General features: G+C 40.9%; 1 protein-coding gene across 1 annotated transcript in view; it reads left to right on the top strand.

The window, feature by feature from the left end:
* Window positions 1-17,037, top strand: part of NCEH1 (neutral cholesterol ester hydrolase 1) — an 89,752-nt gene extending 72,715 nt beyond the window's left edge. The window contains exons 4-5 of the mRNA XM_056110679.1: window positions 10,617-10,788; window positions 13,239-17,037. Of these exons, the coding sequence (XP_055966654.1) occupies window positions 10,617-10,788; window positions 13,239-13,856 (790 nt within the window). The 3' untranslated portion in view covers window positions 13,857-17,037. The remainder of the gene's footprint in view (window positions 1-10,616; window positions 10,789-13,238) is intronic.
* The last annotated feature ends 1,286 nt before the right edge of the window (window positions 17,038-18,323 follow it).

Below are 18,323 nucleotides of genomic sequence, written 5' to 3'. Positions count from 1 at the left end.
CTTCGTGACTTCGTCTTTCCTAACAGCTGCAACTTTTCTAACAGCTACACATTCCATTGTATAGATGTTCCAAAGTTTCTTTAACCAGTCGTCTGTTCTCAGGCACTCAGCTCGTTTCCAGATTCTGCCTCTTGTGAACAGTGCTGCAATGAACATACTGGTGCAGATGTCATTTCTACTGTGCTTTTTTGCACCCCCGGGATATATTCCCAAAAGGGGGATTGCTGGATCATATGCAAGCTCAATTTCTAGTTTTTGGAGGAATTCCCATATTATTTTCCAGAAAGGCTGGACCAATCAGCATTCCTACCAACAATAAAGGAGTCTCCCTTTCTCTCCACATCCACGCCAGCATTGGTTGTTCTTGTTCTTTTTGATGTGTGCCAGTCTCTGTGTATGAAATGCTATCTCATTGTTTTGATTTGCATCTCCCTGATGATTCGTGATGGAGAGCATTTTTTCATGTGCCTTTTGGCCATTTGTATTTCTTTTTTGAGGAAGTTTCTGTTCATTTCTTCTTCCCATTTTTTGATGGGGTTGAGTTTTTTTTTCTTGTACAATTCTACTAGTATATCCTGGATATTAACCCCTATCAGATGGGTATTGGGTAAATACTCTTTCCTATTCTGTGGACTCTCTCTATATTTTGGTGACTGATTCTTTTGAGGTGCAGAAGTTTCTTAGTTTAATGTAGTCCCATTTGTTTATGTTTATGTTTGTTTCCATTTGCTTGGTCAGTGGTGTTTCATCCTTAAAGATAACTTAAGCTTCAGTGTCTTGGGGGGTTCTGCTTGTATTTTCCTCCATGTACCTTATGGATTCATGTATGATATTGAGGTCTTTAATCCACTTTGATCTGACTTTTGTGCCTGGCATTAGACAGAGGTCAGAGTTCATATTTTTGCAGATAGCTGTCCAGTTTTTCCAGCACCACTTGTTGAAGATGCTTTCCTTGTTCCACTTCACATTTCTTGCTCCTTTATCAAAAATTAAATGATCATATATTTGAGAGTCTGTGACAGAATATTCAAATCTGTTCCATTGGTTTGTGGGTCTTTTTCAATTCCAACATTATGCTTTTTAAATTCCTACTGCTTTGTAGTACAGTTTGAAGTTGGGGAAGGTGATGCCACCCATCTTCTTTTTCCCAAGGATGGCTTTAGCTATTCGTGGGGGTTTATTGTTGCATATGTATTTCAAGAGTGTTTTGTCTATTTCTTTGAAGAATTTAATAGGTATCCTGAGAGGGACTGCACTGAATCTGTATATTGCTTTGGGGAGTGACAAGGTTAATCCTCTGTATTCATGAGCAGGAATGTGTCTCCAATTTCTAGTGTTCTCTTTTATTTCTTAAAGTAGTGTTTTGTAATTTTCTTTGTATAGATCCTTCACCTCTTTAGTTAAGCTGATTCTGAGGTACTTGGTTTCCTGAAGCACTATTGTAAAAGGTAGTATTTGTTTATTTATTTACTTATTTATTTTTTGCTTTTTGGGTCGCACCCAGCAATGCACAGGGGTTACTCCTGGCTCTGCACTCAGGAATCACTTCTGGCATTGCTCCGGGGACCATATGGGATGCTGGGGATCAAACTCAGGTCGGCTGCGTGCAAGGCAAATGCCCTACCCGCTGTGCTATTGCTCCAGCCCCGGTATTGTTTTTTTTTTTTAAATATCTCTTTCTTCTCTTTCATTTTTTGTATATAGGAAAGTCATGAACTTCTGGATGTTAACTTTGTAGCCTGTCCTAAGGGTGGCAACGCCCCGCCTGGGTTGCTGCCCCTCACTGGTCCATCGAATCATTTCCTTTAAATAGATACCCATTCTAGGTTCCTGGGATTTTGGTGAAGCATCGTGACCTCTGTCAGTTCTTTGGAATGTCCTTCTGATCCAATCAGCCTAGACTTTGGTAATCTCTGCCCGCCTCTTGCTGACTGAAGGCTGCTTTAAGCTGTCTCCAGACAACAGACTGATAGCAATAAGGGAAAGGGAAAGCTTCCCTGATAGGCACAAAGCACATTTTAGGAATGCAAAAAGAGCAGGGGAGGGGCATGAAGAGCTAGTACAGCAGATGGGATGCTTACCTTGGATGTGGAGTGCTACATCAGGTGTAGTCCTCAAACCAAACCACAACTACCACCACCACAACAAAGTAAAGAAAGGAGCTCAGGGATTGGCTTAGGGGTGGAGCACCTGCCTTAGACTCCTTAGACCTTCATCAGGCAGGCTCCAGGCCACATGCTGAAAGTGACCACGAGGATCATTGTCGGGATTCCTGGTCAGTGTGACTGTGATTTCCAGTGCACATGAACCAAATGTACATCCCCTGGATGTCACAGTAACAACAAAGGTAAAGAAGGAGCAAAGAATGAAAAGAGAGGGGCTGGAGCAATAGCACAGCGGGTAGGGCAGTTGCCTTGCATGCAGCCGACCCGGGTTCAATTCCCAGCATCCCATATGGTCCCCTGAGCACCGCCAGGGGTAATTCCTGAGCGCAGAGCCAGGAGTAATCCCTGTGCATTGCCGGGTGTGACTCAAAAATAAAAAAAAAGAATGAAAAGAGAGCAAGAAAGATAGTTTGGTAGGCTAAGTGCATGCAATGCAGAGGCCCTGGCTTAATCCCTAGCACTGCATGGTACCCAGAACAACACCGGAAGTGACCCTGGAGCACTGCTAAATGTGGCCCCCCCAAACCAAAAAAGAAACAATTGTCCACTTAACATTCTTTCACTGTTATGTCATTTATTGTGTCTGTCTTTCTGTCTTTCTTACTTTGTCTGTCTGTCTGTGTGTCTGTCTGTCTCTCTCTCTCTCTCTCTTTCACTTTCTCTTTCTCACACGTGGTTTAGGGATTACTCCAGGTTCAGGGAACCATATTCTGTGCCAAGGGGATTGACTCTGATTTGGTCACAAAGAAGTCAAGTGCCTTAAGCCTTGTACTGTCTCTCCAGCCCCATTGCATGTTCTTATAACGTCTACAGGAATAGTAGCTTGTTCTTACCTCTCAAGTAGATGGCAATCTAGATGCAATTGCTGATTTGTTTCGGATAATTCTTACTGAAGATAGTCTCTCTGACTGAAGGGATCGTTTACATTTTCATGTTCTCAAGCTAAGTGTATGGAGTTCTTCGTGGGAGATATCAAAAAGAGGGGAAATAGGCTACCCAGGTATGGACATTATCGCCTGTGGATTCTAATACCAATATAGTTTCATTGCAGAATACCACGTTGCCTTTCATCTCACTGGTGCTTAATTCAGTGTCCTATGACCACAGTGGAAGACTGAGTGCTTGGGTCCCATATTAGGTTATTTTGAAGATGAATGGACATTCCATCACTCTAACATTAGTGTTATCTGAGTGTTACACTGGTGTTATTCCATACATCAGTGTCTATAGGCTTAGGCAACTCAAATTTTTCTTCAACTTTGGGTTGTGTGTGATCTGCTTTTGACTTCGGGAGGAATGTTGGCTTTTCTAAGTATTGCTTATCTCCTTGATCACTGTGAATAAATTACATAATAAAAATAATGGACCAGAGAAATGACATTTCTTATTTCAGGTAATATATGTAAACATTTTAGTATGTAATTCTGTCTTTTCGAAAAGAGGTTGGGATATCTGTGTAAAGATCTATTGTTGTCAGAGAAAATTTAAGAGCTCAAAGGAATCAAGCTTTCTTGTCACTGGACTCTTCTTAGGTGTCATGGAAGATGTGGCATTTAATATGAAACCTAAAAGGTGGGAACAGTTGATGAGGGCAAAGCCGATGGAGAGATCAGTGCACTGGGAACAGGAGTGGAAAGTTATAAGAATGTGCTGAGCTGATTTATAGTTCTAAACTCTATACATTAGAACTCCCTGGGTATTAGATCACGATCATAATCATCCTGTTGTTCATCGATTGCCTTGAGCAGGCACCAGTAACGTCTCCTTCGTCCTTGCCCTGAGATTTTAAAAAGTGCCATATTCAAGGCTCTTTCAGGGTTAGGAGAATGAGACCCATCATTGTTACTGGTATTTGGCATATTGGGTACCCCACGGGGAGTTTGCCAGACTCTGCCTTGTGGGCAGGTTACATTTGGTAGCCTGCCAGGTATTAGAACTTCTGTTTATAGAGAAGCTGGGGCCCTGAGCACTACTGGGTGTGGCCCCCAAACCAAACAAACCAAACAAAAAATTTTTTTGTTTGGGAGCTACACCCAGCAGTGCTCAGGGCTTACTCCCTGCTCTGTCCTCGGGCTTCACTCCTGATCGGACTCTGGGACCATATGCATTGTCAAGGATCAAACCCTGGTCACCATGCACAAGGTTTGCCCTCCTCATTGTACTATCACTCTAGTCCTGAGAATATATTCTTTTGGCTGAGACTGGGAAGCCACATGGACTTTGAAGTCAGATTAGATTACACCTGTCACTCCCAGGCTTTTGTCGACTTCCTTGACTTCCTTTCTGAGTTGCTTATTCTTATCCATAAACCCACAGTTTTGTTTAGATATGCTAAGCTGCAGGTGAGGTGCCTGTAACAGTAATACGATCTTTTTCTTTCCTTTAGCTTTTGAGGTCACACCAGTGATGCTCAGGGGTAACTCCCAGTTCTGCACCCAGGAATTACTCCTAGCAGTGCTCAGGGAAAAATATGGGATGCGGGGGAATCGAATTCAGGTCCTCTGCGTACAAGGCAAACACCCTATATGCTGTACTTTCGCTCCAGCCCCTATGATCATTTTTATATGGTGTACACACAAATTAAACTTCATTTCCCGGGACGATCCTCCCAACACCCCTTATTCGGTGCTCCCTTTAGTAGACTATAGACCAAACATGATTGCCTCTCAATGCCTCTTTTGCAAACCACAACGCCCAATAGAGAGAGAGAGAGAACAAAAGGGAATGCCCTGCCACAGAGGCAGGGTGGCATGGGGGGGATAGGGGGTGGGAGGGATACTGGGATCCGTGGTGGTGGGAAATGGGCACTGGTGGAGGGATGGGTATTTGATCATTGTGTAATTGAAACCCAAGCACAAAAATTTGTAAGTCTGCAACTGTACCTCATGATGTCTCACTAATAAAGATTAAAAAAAAAAACCTCATTTCCAACTTTACATCAAATTTTGTTCTGGTAGAGGCTTCACAGTAATGGATAGGTTTCTAGGTGATGTTGCTCTTGTGTCTTACTTCCCTGAGCCAGGCAAATTGAGATAGTACTTGACATGATAGCACATGGGTATTTTTTCCATAAAACTTACATTTACATTTTGAAAATGTCCAGAATTCTCTTTCAATACTTTTTCGGGACATAACTTTCAATAGCGGCAGACATGTCAATACATTGATGCATAATTTCCTTGGCTATAAAATTCCTTAGATGCTTATAAAAATTTCCTCCTGCTGAAATTTCTGTCTATTAAGAATTTACAGAACTTTTCTTTCCTAGGTAAGTTTTAAGGGTTATCTTATACTAGGTCATATCAGAAATATCTTGGATGACTTTTTTAGTGAAAAGTGAAAATTACACCTCTTATTGGATAAAGCAAGAGGACATTTCCTGCTTGTAGAAAAATAAGGGAAGGGATGAGAAGAGAGATCATTAAAGGAACCCAGGAGACTTTACATTACATAACATGGGGCATGTTTACATTAACCAAGCCAGATACTAATTTACTGAGATTTCAGGCAAGTGTATATTCTCTTAGATTACCAATTTCTCTTGCTCTAAAAATCACTAAGAACTTTGTGAAACAGATAGATACAAGGGCCAGGAGGATTGCCCCATAGCCGGAAGCCTACCTCATGAGCAAAGGGGAGAAGGCAGCTGGAATAGAGAAGGGATCACTAAGAAAAAGATGGATGGAGGAATCAGTCGGGATGGGAGATTTGTGCTGAAAGTAGATAATGGACCAAACATGATGACCTCTGAGTATCTGCATTGCAAACCACAGTGCCCAAACGTAGAGAGAGATTACGGGGAATCATGTCTGCCATGGAGGCAGGGGGAGGGGGGGAAAGGGGGAGGTATACTGGGGATATTGGTGGTGGGGATTGTGCACTGATGGAGGGATGGGTGTTTAATCATTGTGTGATTGTAACCCAAGCATGAAAGCTTGTAACTTTCTCACGTTGATTCAATAAAATTTTTTAAAACAGAACTTTGTAAAACAGTCTTTGAAAACTTAAATGTATAACCTTAATTTATGTATAGATTAAATATATTATAGTTAGAATATGTTCTGACTTCCTGGGCCACTTGGAAACTTGTTTACTATCATATGTAAAATCTTGCTGAACAAAATAGCTGTTCTTTCCACAGCCTGAGTCATAAACTGGATCTGTTTTATTTCATTGAAATACTTATGAATTCAGCATGGTGAGTGAAGTCAGCCAAAAGAAGAGAGATGGATATAGAATGATCTCTTTTGTATGCAAGATAAAAAGAAACATGGGAAATGAATAACAAAATGCCAAAGTAATAGAATCTAAGAACTGGTCTACAGAATTAAGCTAGCCATGGCAGGGAGATGGGGGGAAGGAATGGGGAGCTAGTTAGGCGAGGACCCTGACAAATACATTTCTAGAATTATGTAGAAGGACACTTTTGGTGGTGGGGTGGGGTGTTGGAATGTTGCATTCATAAAACATTGCCATTAACAGTTTTATAAAATTTTAAATCATGGTGACCAAAATTCTTTCTTTTTTCACTTTTCTTTTTCTTTAATTTTTATTAGTGAGACATCATGAGGTACAGTTGTAGACTTACAAATTTTGTGCTTGGGTTTCAATTATACAATGATCAAATACCCATCCCTCCACCAGTGCCCATTTCCCACCACCACGAATCCCAGTATCCCTCCCACCCCCCATCCCCACCATCCCATCCTGCCTCTGTGGCAGGGCATTCCCTTTTGTTCCTCTCCTTTTGGGCCTTGTAGTTTGCACGAGAGGCATTGAGTGGCAATCATGTTTGGTCGATAGTCTACTTTCAGCATGTTTCTCCCATCTTGGGAGGATCCTCCCAACACCCTTTATTTGGTGCTCCCTTCTCTATCTGAGCTCCCTTTCCCCCTAGCATGTGTGGCTGGCCTCCAGGCCATGGAGAAAAATTCCTGGTACTAATCTCGGCCATTCTTGGGTGTTAGTCTCCTATTTTGTTACTTTATACTCCCCAGATGAATGCAATCTTTCTATGTCTATCCCTTTCTTTCTGAGTCATTTCGCTTAACACGATACTTTCCATGTAGTACCACTTGTATGTAAATTTCATGACTCCTTGAAAACCAACTCAGTAATGCTGAAACTGTAAAATAAATAAAAAAATAAATAAAACTGAAATTTGGTCCCAAACTGGGGTAAATAGAATCTTGTGTGATGCCTCCACCTAGTGGCCAAAATGGTATAATCTGGTTCTGTTCTCCGTTTCTTAGGAAAGGATACAGTAGCCTCTTAACAGTGAAAATCAACTGGAAAACACCGTGTTGAATGGTTAGTTGATTCAGATAGAAAAAAAATGAAATTTAAAATATATCTTGTTACAACCAAAAAGCATGGTATTTTAAAATCCATATTTAGAGTTTTAAAAAGTAGCCGTTCCCAAGTATCCACATTTATTCTTAATATTTACCAAAGCATTTCACAAATATTTGCTTCTTTGATTATGCCCATGATAACTGCTGAGATATCTATTTTTCAGATCATCTGGTTAATATACTGATTTCATTAACTCAGTAATCAGGAATGATTTCAAATTCAAATTCTGTTGATTGTTGCGGGGGGGGGGTTGAAGGGAGTTATAAATGAGGGTAAGTTAAATGGAGAAAGTAGTCAATAGGTACAAACATACAGTTATAAATAAATAAGTCATGGGTTATAATGTGCGCCATTGTGACTATAGTTTAAATATTGTGTTACATATTTGAAAGTTGCTAGAATGTACCTTGAAAGTTACGATGACATGAAAAAAAATTGTAACTGTGTGATGATGGATGTTAACTAGATATTGTGATAGCACAGCGGTAGGGCATTTGCCTTGCACACAGCCAACATGGCCGACCCGAGTTCGATTCCTCCGCCCCTCTCAGAGAGCCCGTAAGCTACTGAGAGTATCTCGCCCGCACGGCAGAGCCTGGCAAGCTATGCGTGATTTATTCAATATGCCAAACACAGTAACAACAAAGTCTCCAATGGAGACATTACTGGGCCCGCTTGAGCAAATTGATGAACAAATTGAGGACAGTGACAGTGACAGTGACTCATATATCAAATCGTTATATTCTACATGGGAAACTAATATAATTTTTGTGTAGTTATGCTTTAAAAAGGTTATACAATTGTTGATTTCACATAATTGTAAGTTGCAGGATGATTATCGATGCAATGTTAGCTAGCACTTCTATCATATCCAAAAATTATCAATCTCTTTTGGTAGTGAGAACAGCAATAATCTCTTGGCAACTTTGAGGTTTAGAATGATTACTATTTTTTTTATTTTTGTTTTGAACCACACTACCTCTGACACTACCTCCACTACCCAGCCGCCGCCACACTCCAGGATGCTTTCCGGACCTGCGTGGCCACAAAGCGGCCGCGCAACTCATCATAAGACACAAAATACGCATCTTCCGGAATTGCCGTACCGTATTTGATAGGGTTCAAATATGGTAACACCTACGAGGGCGATTAGAGGTCGCCCCAAAAGCCTCTATCCCTCTCGGAAAGACTGGCAAGCTGCCTAGAGTATTCCGCCCGCACGGAAGAGCCTGGCAAGCTATCCGTTGTGTGTTTGATATGCCAAAACCAGTAATTACAACTGGTCTCATTCACCTGACCCTGAAGGCTTCACCGACATGGCAGCACTGAGAAGGATGAGAAAGGAGAGGCTGATAAAATCTCAAGGCCGAACTAGGCTGCCACAATGAAGGAAGACAAAAATGATTGTCTGTACTTTCAATGCACGTACGCTAGCATCAGATGCATCCATCGAGGACCTGATGGTACAAGCGCGAATGATCAAGTACGACATCATTGGTCTGACCGAGACAAGAAGGCACGAATCTCATCATGCCGTTTTCAAATAGCTAAGAGGACGAAGAACCTCTGGCTCCGGGCACATCTCTTTGATTCCACTGTTCTTCCTGCATTAACATATGCCTCAGAGACCTGGGCCCTCGCCCACCTACCAGATGGTCAGACTTCTTCATCAAGATCATGAACGATTGGTTTAAGGCTCTTCATGTTCCCAGAGCGAACAGATGCCATTGGGCTACACTGGCACATGACAGGGGAAAATGGAGACGTTACTGGCGCCCGCTCGAGCAAATCGACGGCTAACGGGAAGTTAACTGATTTATTTTTATTTTTGAACCACACCCAGCGATGCTCTTGCATAACTCCTAGCTCTGCACTCAGGAATCACTCTCTGTGGGCTCAGAGGAGAGACTATATGGAGATCTGGGGATCGAACCTGGGTTGTCTGTGTGCAAGGAAAACGCCGTACTCACTTCACTATCTTTCCAGCTCAGAATCAGTATTGGCCATATGGAAGTGTTCTTTTTGCTGTTTGACTGTTGGCCTTCTGTTCAGCCCCCAGTGACGTGTTCTTTGTGTTTTGTATTAGACTTGTGTGACTCTTTTAGTTCAGTGCAGTTTTACTATTTTTGTCAAGCAAATTACAAAGACTCCTATATGGATTCATTATACATGAAACCATGAAGCAGCTCATACTGCTACGTTGCCTTCTTGCTTGTGAATGAAGCCCTGACTTCTGGAAATAAGTTTCAAAATTATTCTGGTTTTATCCATACATTAGCAATCAACCTCTGCCTTTTACTTTGAGGTTTTGATTTTGCATTTTTTGTTTTTTTGATGATTGAAAGTTAAAAGAAAAAGAAGGGGAGAGGTTGTTGCTAATACAGAAGTACAATCATTGAAATTCTAAATTTTGCTAGAAGATGAACAGTTTCTATTTATTTTCAATGACCTGTCTATTTAATGTATCACGACCACGATCACGACCATCCTGTTGTTTGTCGATTGCCTCGAGCAGGCCCCAGTAACGTCTCCTTCGTCCTAGCCCTGAGATTTTTTAAAAAGTGCCATATTCAAGGCTCTTTCAGGGTTAGGAGAATGAGACCCATCATTGTTACTGGTGTTTGGCAGTTTGGCAGCCACGGGGAGTTTGCCAGACTCTGCCGTGTAGGCAGGTTACATTCGGCAGCCTGCCAGTTTGTCCAAAGTAGGAATGAGATAATAAGATGTCGTGTGGTCACAAATGTGGCCGCGTGCTTCGGGAATTGGGTTTTACAGTCTCTGAGTCTTGGCCGCCAATGGGATCACATGGCACCAGGGGGCCAGCCGGGTATCAAAAAGATGAATTTTTTTCTTAAATTTTAAATGTCTTAAAAAGCCTTTGTGAGGGGACGAGCAACAGCGGACAGGACTGAGTGCTCTTCATGCAGGAGACTTGGGCTCAAACCTTAGTCCCATATAATCCTCAAGCACCTCCCAGAGCAATCCCAAGCACAGAAGGGAGGAAAATCCCCAAGAATTTCCAGGTGTGCCCCACTGCCCCCCCAAAATTCAAGAGTTGGTAAAGTCCTTAAATGTATGTAATTTTTGTCTTCACAGTTACCGGCTAGTTCCAAAGGTTTATTTTCCTGCACAAATCCAGGATGTTGTACGTGCCACGAAATATTTCCTTCGACCAGAAGTCTTACAGAAGTATTCGGTTGACCCAAGCAGAGTTGGCATTTCCGGTGACAGTGCTGGGGGAAATCTGGCCGCAGCCTTGGGCCAACAGGTAAGAGAACCAAACTCCCCCAGCCCCCTGCCCTGGGCTGTTCTGCTAGTGGAGCATGCAGTCAGATACAACAGACCAACAAATTCTCCATTCCAAAGGCAAAGGCTTAGCCAGAGCACTGGTCCCTAGGTGGACTAAATACTCAGATGCCTTCATATGGATAACTTGAAGAGATCTGTTTGAAGTAGGAGGAGCAGTGAGTGTCCTCTCTGAATCTTTTTTGTAAAGACCCCCTGATGGCAGTGTAAAAGGAGAACTGACATTTAGCAGGCTACTCTGAACCTTAGAGACATGTATAGACATTCAGTACCCCTCAATCCTTTTATTTTTTTGGATTCCAAATTGGAGTCTTTAGTTTAAAATCCAACTGGTAAAGGCCAGAGTGGTAGTACAGTGAGTAGGGCACTTGTCTTGCACATGAACCAACCCAGGCTCGATTCTTGGCATCCCATATGGTCCCCAAAATCTGGCAGGAAGGATCCCTGAGTACTGGGCCAGTAGTAAGCCCTGAGCATCATTGGGTGTGGCCCTCTTCAAAAAACAAAAAAAGATAAATAAAACTAATTATTTAGAATGGTTACTTTAGGAATTGGAACCGAATTTTTTTAATTTAAAAATTATGCTATCTTTTTAATATAAAAGAAACTATTAAATGGCTCAAGCACTTTAAATATTGTAAGTTAGTTTAATTGTTACCTAGTTAAGTTCTTTGAAAACACTTCCTCTAACAATACCTAAAATCCTGACTTGGAGTAAACTCAAAGATAAGTACACGTTTGCCTTTTTTTGGATTCAGTAACTTACGATAACATCCCTGTCTTTTCGCCTTCAAATTTCTTTTGATATTCTCAAAAGCATCTGCCTCTGTATTTCTGCTGTATTTTGGTTTCTTTTCCTTTATAATAATTAAAGAACTTGCTTCTTCACTGGGTAGTGGAAAGTTTGCTGTTTACATGTGGCAAGAAGAAAATCCTGGGGCAGTGGGAAGCATCTTAGTCTTTAAAACCCAAGAAGACCAGAGAGGGATGCTCCCTGCTGCCCCTAAACCTCACTGAGACTTACCAAACTTTGAGTAAGTCCTTTCACCTTTCTGAAACTCAGGAAAATAAGGAATAGCTACCTACCTGTGGTGCTGTAGCCAGCTTAGTGCCGTAACAACGCTTGGCACATATTAATAGGTTTACTGCTCATTTCTTCTTGCTTTTATAAAACCATTACATCTTCCCTGAAGAGTGGGACTCTATTTTTTTTCTTTTTGGGTCATGCCTGGTGATGCTCAGGGGTTACTCCTGGCTCTGCACTCAGGAATCACTCCTGGTGGTGCTTGGAGGACCATATGGGATGCTGGGAATTGAACCCAGGTCAGCCACGTGCATGGCAAACACCCTATTCGCTGTGCTATTGCTCCAGCCTGGGACTCTAACGTTTGGGTGTGACCCACATATCCACCAAGATCTTTGAGCTACTTAGGGATTAAATAGCTTAAGTATACTTAAGTTATTTAAGGATACTTAACTGTTTCTTAGGTGTTCCATGAAAAATAAGTCACTTTAGGTACAAAATTACAAAATGAAGTAATATAGTCGTAGGAGAGACCTGAAAGCAATGAGAGCCATGGGCATGTGGGGGTTCCTTTCTATTCCCAGTGAAAGTCCTACTGGGCAGGAGCCCCTGCTGGCCCATCTCCCCTGTGCTACTTAGAGGTTGACAGGGAGCAAGACCAGCACGTTCCAGTCCTCAGTCTCTAACAGAGTGGAAGCACCCACATGCCCAGGAGGAGACAGACTGAGGGCTCCCTAATGCGCACAGTTGGGGACCATAGATGAGCCCTATGGTCTATTCCTTTAACTTTCCTCCCCCTCCCCCCTGGAATGGTTAAAATAGTTGTCTCTCTTAGAAGACGCCAGTCAGCATTTAATGCAAAACTAAACAAAATCTACACATTTTTCCCATTTATACGGCCCAACTAGGTGTGCCAAAGGGCAGATACAAATAAAGGGGTCTGGCGTGATAATACAGAGGGGTGGGGAGCTTGCCATGCTTCCCACCCCCCATAGAGCCCGAGCACCACAGCAATGGTTCCCGAGTGCAGAATGCAGAGTAAGCCCTGAGAACCATAAGGTGTGCCCCCCCCAAAAAAAAACAAAACAAACGACATTTTCGTGGAAGTTTAAGGGTTTAATAGATCATATGACCCCGGAGAGTAAATCCAGTGGACACTCAAAAACCACCAGCTGCATACGTCAGATCTCTCAAAATTCTCCAGCAGCTTGAGAGGGTGATGGTGGCTAATTTATTTTTAAAATTGCCGTTCCTGGTAGAACTTTAGTCCCCGCTCCTCGCCTTTCAATCGATTGCCTTAGAGTTGCTGGTCTACAACTTTATTAAGTGAGGTTTCTGCAAAGGGCATCATTCAAAATGGAATCGTGTGTTTGCTTTCTCTTCTCCAGTTTAATCAAGATGCTGACCTCAGAAACAAGCTCAAACTGCAAGCTTTAATTTATCCGGTTCTTCAAGCTTTAGATTTCAACACGCCCTCCTACCAGCAGAATGTGAACACCCCCATCCTGCCCCGCTACGTCATGGTCAAGTACTGGGTGGACTACTTCAACGGCAACTATGACTTTGTCCAGGCCATGATGGTCAACAATCACACGTCACTTGACGTGCAAGAGGCCGCCGCTCTCCGGGGCCGTCTGAACTGGACGTCACTCTTACCTGCGTCCATCACAAAGAGCTACCAGCCCGTCATGCAGACCACCGGCAATGCCAGGATCATCAAGGAGATCCCTCAGCTGTTGGACGCCCGGTCTGCCCCACTGATTGCAGACCAGGAAGTGCTGCAACACCTCCCGAAGACTTACATCCTCACTTGTGAGCATGATGTCCTCAGGGATGATGGAATCATGTATGCGAAGCGTCTGGAGCGTGCCGGTGTGGAGGTGACCCTTGATCACTTTGAGGATGGCTTCCACGGATGCATGATTTTCACCAGATGGCCTACCAACTTCTCGGTGGGAATCCGGACTAGGAATAGTTACATCCGGTGGCTGAAGGAAAACCTGTAAAGGAGTCACATTTCTAGAATGCTTGAGCCCCTCTTGACCTTCTGTACCTGCTTTGGAAACACATGCATCTTAGTCCACTAATTTCCCCCTTGTTACTCACGACTTGTGGAATCTCTACTTCCTCTGGACTTTATGCCGATTTTTAAAAAATTTAATACGTTGCACTAACTGAAATGCAAAAAAAAAAATGAATCTGGTTCTCAAAGTGGGCCAGTCTCTCTATTCTTGTTTTAGCCAAACTACTGCTAATACTCACAGCTGGAGAAAGCTAGAACAGGAACTGGGACTACAAGATTTTGGGGCCCTGCCTGTGTCAAGAAGTTCTTTTCAGAAGAAAAATTTCCAGCTGTGGGTGGTGAAATAGTGACTCTAATAAGTTTAAAAAACATACGTGGGCTCTTCTTCAACTTGCTAGAGTTTACTAGGAGTTCAGAGCAGTGTTCAGTGGGTGCGCTTGAAGGTCAGATTTGGGTCCCAAGTGTCCTCTGTTCTTTATGGATGGATGGTTTTTGTTTCCTATGGGAATTTTGACAATAACATTCTAGCAAGGACATCTTTCTCAAAGGACTTCTTTCCTTTATTGTGTTTATGAGATGGCTTATCCGTCCAACTGGATGATGATGATACTTGAAAGTTACTTTCTGCCACTCTTACTAGAAAATGTGAGGTTGCATGCACTGGATATCTGTATCTTAGTACTTTTTTTTTAGTTATGTTATCCCCTTGAGTGAGATCTTTTAGGAGTAAGTTTATTTAGACTTAGAGTAAATCTTCCTGTATAGAAGATGAAAATGAAATGCTAATAGTTTCCTAATGAATATTTCTGACATAAAATTATCAAGAGCAGTATAAATATATTTGACATAGAAAAGAAAGTATACTTACTATTGGTATAAAATTATAAAAGTTACTTTCTGAGGTCCTAGATCTTGGAAACACAATTTTTTCATCTACTTGGATTTAAAATGGAGCTATTTTGGTATGTACAATGTGTTGTTTATTTTCTAAAGTTATTTAATGTTAATATATGTCACTAGACTTAAGATTTTTTCAGGATAATATCTGCAATGAACATTATTAAAACTAATGATCTTTTTAAACAGCTATCTTAGGGTTTAAAATGTGATCCTAGAATTATACCCTATTATAATTTTATGAAAATATTGAACAGCTATTATACTACTATATACTAGGCCTAAATATTTTTGTTTATATGCATATGCAGATTAAATATTAGAAACTATAGCAACATTTCATAAAATCCTCTAAATCCGATAGCTTTGGATACACTGCTCATTTCTGCTCTGTCTGGTCAGAGGAATACTAGCTGACCTGTTCTTCTGGCTGACCAGCATGCATTGTCCCCTGGGGCCCTCATGCCTCTTTGTCCCTTTCTAGCCCCGTTTAGAATTTTGCATCATCCATATTCACTGAGCTTCATGGGAAGCCTTCACTGCCAGTGGGAATATTTCTGACACAGCACAAACCTTGAGTGTGATTTGAGTTGACGACCTCTGCCCCTTTTTTCCCTGTAGCTCTGACTTCTGCTTTCTGGGATTGCAGAGAAGAGCAGTAGTATGGTCCAGTAACACACACGTGAAGAGAAAGTAAAACCCTTCTTTCTCATTGGAAAGATTTTAGGGCTGGAGTAATGGTCAACTGGTAGAGCACTTGCCTTTCATGCAACTAACCTGGGTTCGATCCCCAGCATTCCATAGAGTCCCCTAGCACTGCCAGGAGTAATTCCTAGTGCAGAGCCAGGAGTAAACCCTGAGCACTGCCGAATGTGGCCCCAAAACAAACTTTAGAAAAAAATAAAGTCTAAAGAAATGGAATATTTTATGCGCTTGGCAGTAAAATAAACATATGCATACTTATTTTTTATTTACTATATATGTCAATATATAGTAAATTTTACATACAAACCAGAAGTAAATGCAGCAATGTGTGTATGTGTGTGCATATGTGCGTATAGATTCATGCAGATTAACTTGCTAATGTATTGAGGCAAGTCACATATCTCTGTTTCCTTTTCCTTTCTTCTAAAATCAGTTGAATTACTTGATTTAAAAACTTTGACTATTTTGTCACGCTGACCCATTATATTGATCTATTCAATGGTAGTTTTAAAGTCCTTATTTCATATGCACAACAGGCATCTCAAAGATTTGTCCTTAAAAATGGAAATTTTAGTTTTTACTGTTAGTTGCCCTACACATTTAGTGTTATTTATTTTGACACCATTGAAGGAACCAATGTTTGAACCTTATTTTGAGGCTATCTACCTCTAAGAAAGCAAAGATAAGATTTTCCATGCATAGTTCCTTAAAGTGGTATTTCCTGCCCTATTCCCCCAAACCCCAGAATTGTGAGCCAAAAATCCTATAGCAATTACAGAAAACAATTGAATCCAGATCTCTAAAGGGCTCTCTCCAGTAAAATGGGGAGTTAAAAAAAAGGGATCAACCACTGTTTCTGATGAAATACTTGAGTTTCATGGAAGTTTTTACATATATGAATAAGTTGTCTAATCACCTGCACTATATTCCACCTCAAACTCTCTAATAAAATGAAATTCTTGTTGGAATCATAGCAATCAAAAATCATGGTATACAAAAGAATGAGTTTAGACTAACCAAAACCAAGTTAAAAAGAGTTTAGACAAATTTGAGTGCTAATCCTCCTTTAGGAAGTCTACAGAATTTATGTTCAAGATATCTTGTTTTGGGACAACTTCATTTTCTTTAATTTTGATACAAAGTAATTTTTATGCTCTGCAGGTTGATGTCTCTTTAGTTGGTATAATGATTTGGTTTGATTTTCCTTATTTTTTAAAACAATTGTCTTTGTAATCACTCTTTGTGAACTATGAACAAATATATGAAGAAACTCTTGAAGTGCTGCAAAATACAGTGAAGTGTAGAATAATGTTTTATCACTGTTAAATATTTGTTAAAATTTTAAGAACATTATATAAAAATTATCTTGGTGGATAATAATATTTTGTGCATGATCTTCTAATCTTTAACTATTTCCTCATTTCCCACTGCAAAGGGGAAAGCAGATTTTATGGATCTTAATAGCTAATATATTTTGTAAGGTGAAAATCCAGTGTGGATGTAGGCAAGTATGTATATTTTGCCTTGTGTTTTAAAATAAAAGGGTTCCATCTGGAAATGTGCCTCTTACCCCTTGTCTCATTATCTGGTCCTCATTGCTCACTTCTCTGTATCCCAGACCACTAGCCACAGTTCTTTCTTAATCTGCCCTCTGGAGCATTCCTGGTACATTTCAGGTGGTTGAGTGGCCTCCGTGACGAGCTGTGTTGTCTTCCTGGACTCAGTTCCAACAGTTCCAATGAATATAGGTAGAGACTTCCATATACCAACTCAGTCAGAGAGTCCAAGAATTCAAGTCAATTTAGCAACTCCCTGGCATTCTCTACCTGGAGAGATTCCATAATAAGGAGCACCGTCTTCCAAAAATGCCCTCCACTTCAGATCCCAGCCACAAAACCCAGAAGTTCTCTGTGCTTCTAGTGGAAGATTGGCGGTTTCCTTGAAGCTTTCCTCAGACTTCAAGAACCCACTGCAAACCAGATTGTTACCCAGCACGACTAACTTTTTACAAATCTAAGGTTCACAAGACACCACCCTCAGAGTTAATTTATTGGCTAAAAGAGCCCATAAAAGTCAGAAACATTTTTACTCATCAGAGCACTGATTTATTTCATGATATTTACTTTGATCAATGTTTGAACCTTAATTTGAAAGGTAAAGAGTAACTCTAATAAAGCAAAGGTAAGATTTTACATGCACCATTCCTTAAGTATGCATATATATTATAATGTTATATCTACATAGACTATATTATGTAATTCTCTGTCTATTTCTCGAGATAGAGAGATATATAGATATAGAGTCACATAGGAGAAATTATAACAAAAAGTTCTTGAACCTTTTTTTTTAATTTTTAATTTTATTTTTATAAAGTTGTTCACAATAACTTATTACTTCAATATTCCAACACCAATCCCACTACCATTTACCTTTCCACTACCATTATTTTGAATTTTTCCAACCACCACCCAAAGCCTGCCCCAATAGCAAGCCCTAAATAATTTATTTTGTATTGCTTGCTATAAATAATCTGCTAAAAATGATCAAAAAATTTTTCCTTAGAAGAAAGTATGTGAAGATTATTGTGTCTCATCCTGGAGCTATTAAGCCCTATCTAAGCGATTACTAACATGCTATTGCCTTCTGTGCTAATTTTTTTTTACTCGAGATTGGTTGCCTTCTACTTTACACCACATTGGATGTGGTGTAAAGTATGAGATGTCGCTCCAGGAATTCTAAAATTTTAAACAGGGTGATACAGCTGGAGTTAAATTTTTAACTGGATGGTGACTTTGGGACCTGGAGGCATCTATTCAGCTTGTTGGTATCTTCCAAGATTTATTTGTGA

The sequence above is a fragment of the Sorex fumeus genome, unplaced genomic scaffold, assembly GCF_029834395.1.
Source record: "Sorex fumeus unplaced genomic scaffold, SorFum_2.1 ptg000010l, whole genome shotgun sequence".
Taxonomy (NCBI): Eukaryota; Metazoa; Chordata; class Mammalia; order Eulipotyphla; family Soricidae; genus Sorex; species Sorex fumeus.
The sequence above is the reverse complement of the archived record's forward strand: the minus strand, read 5'-3'. Positions and strand labels throughout refer to the sequence as shown.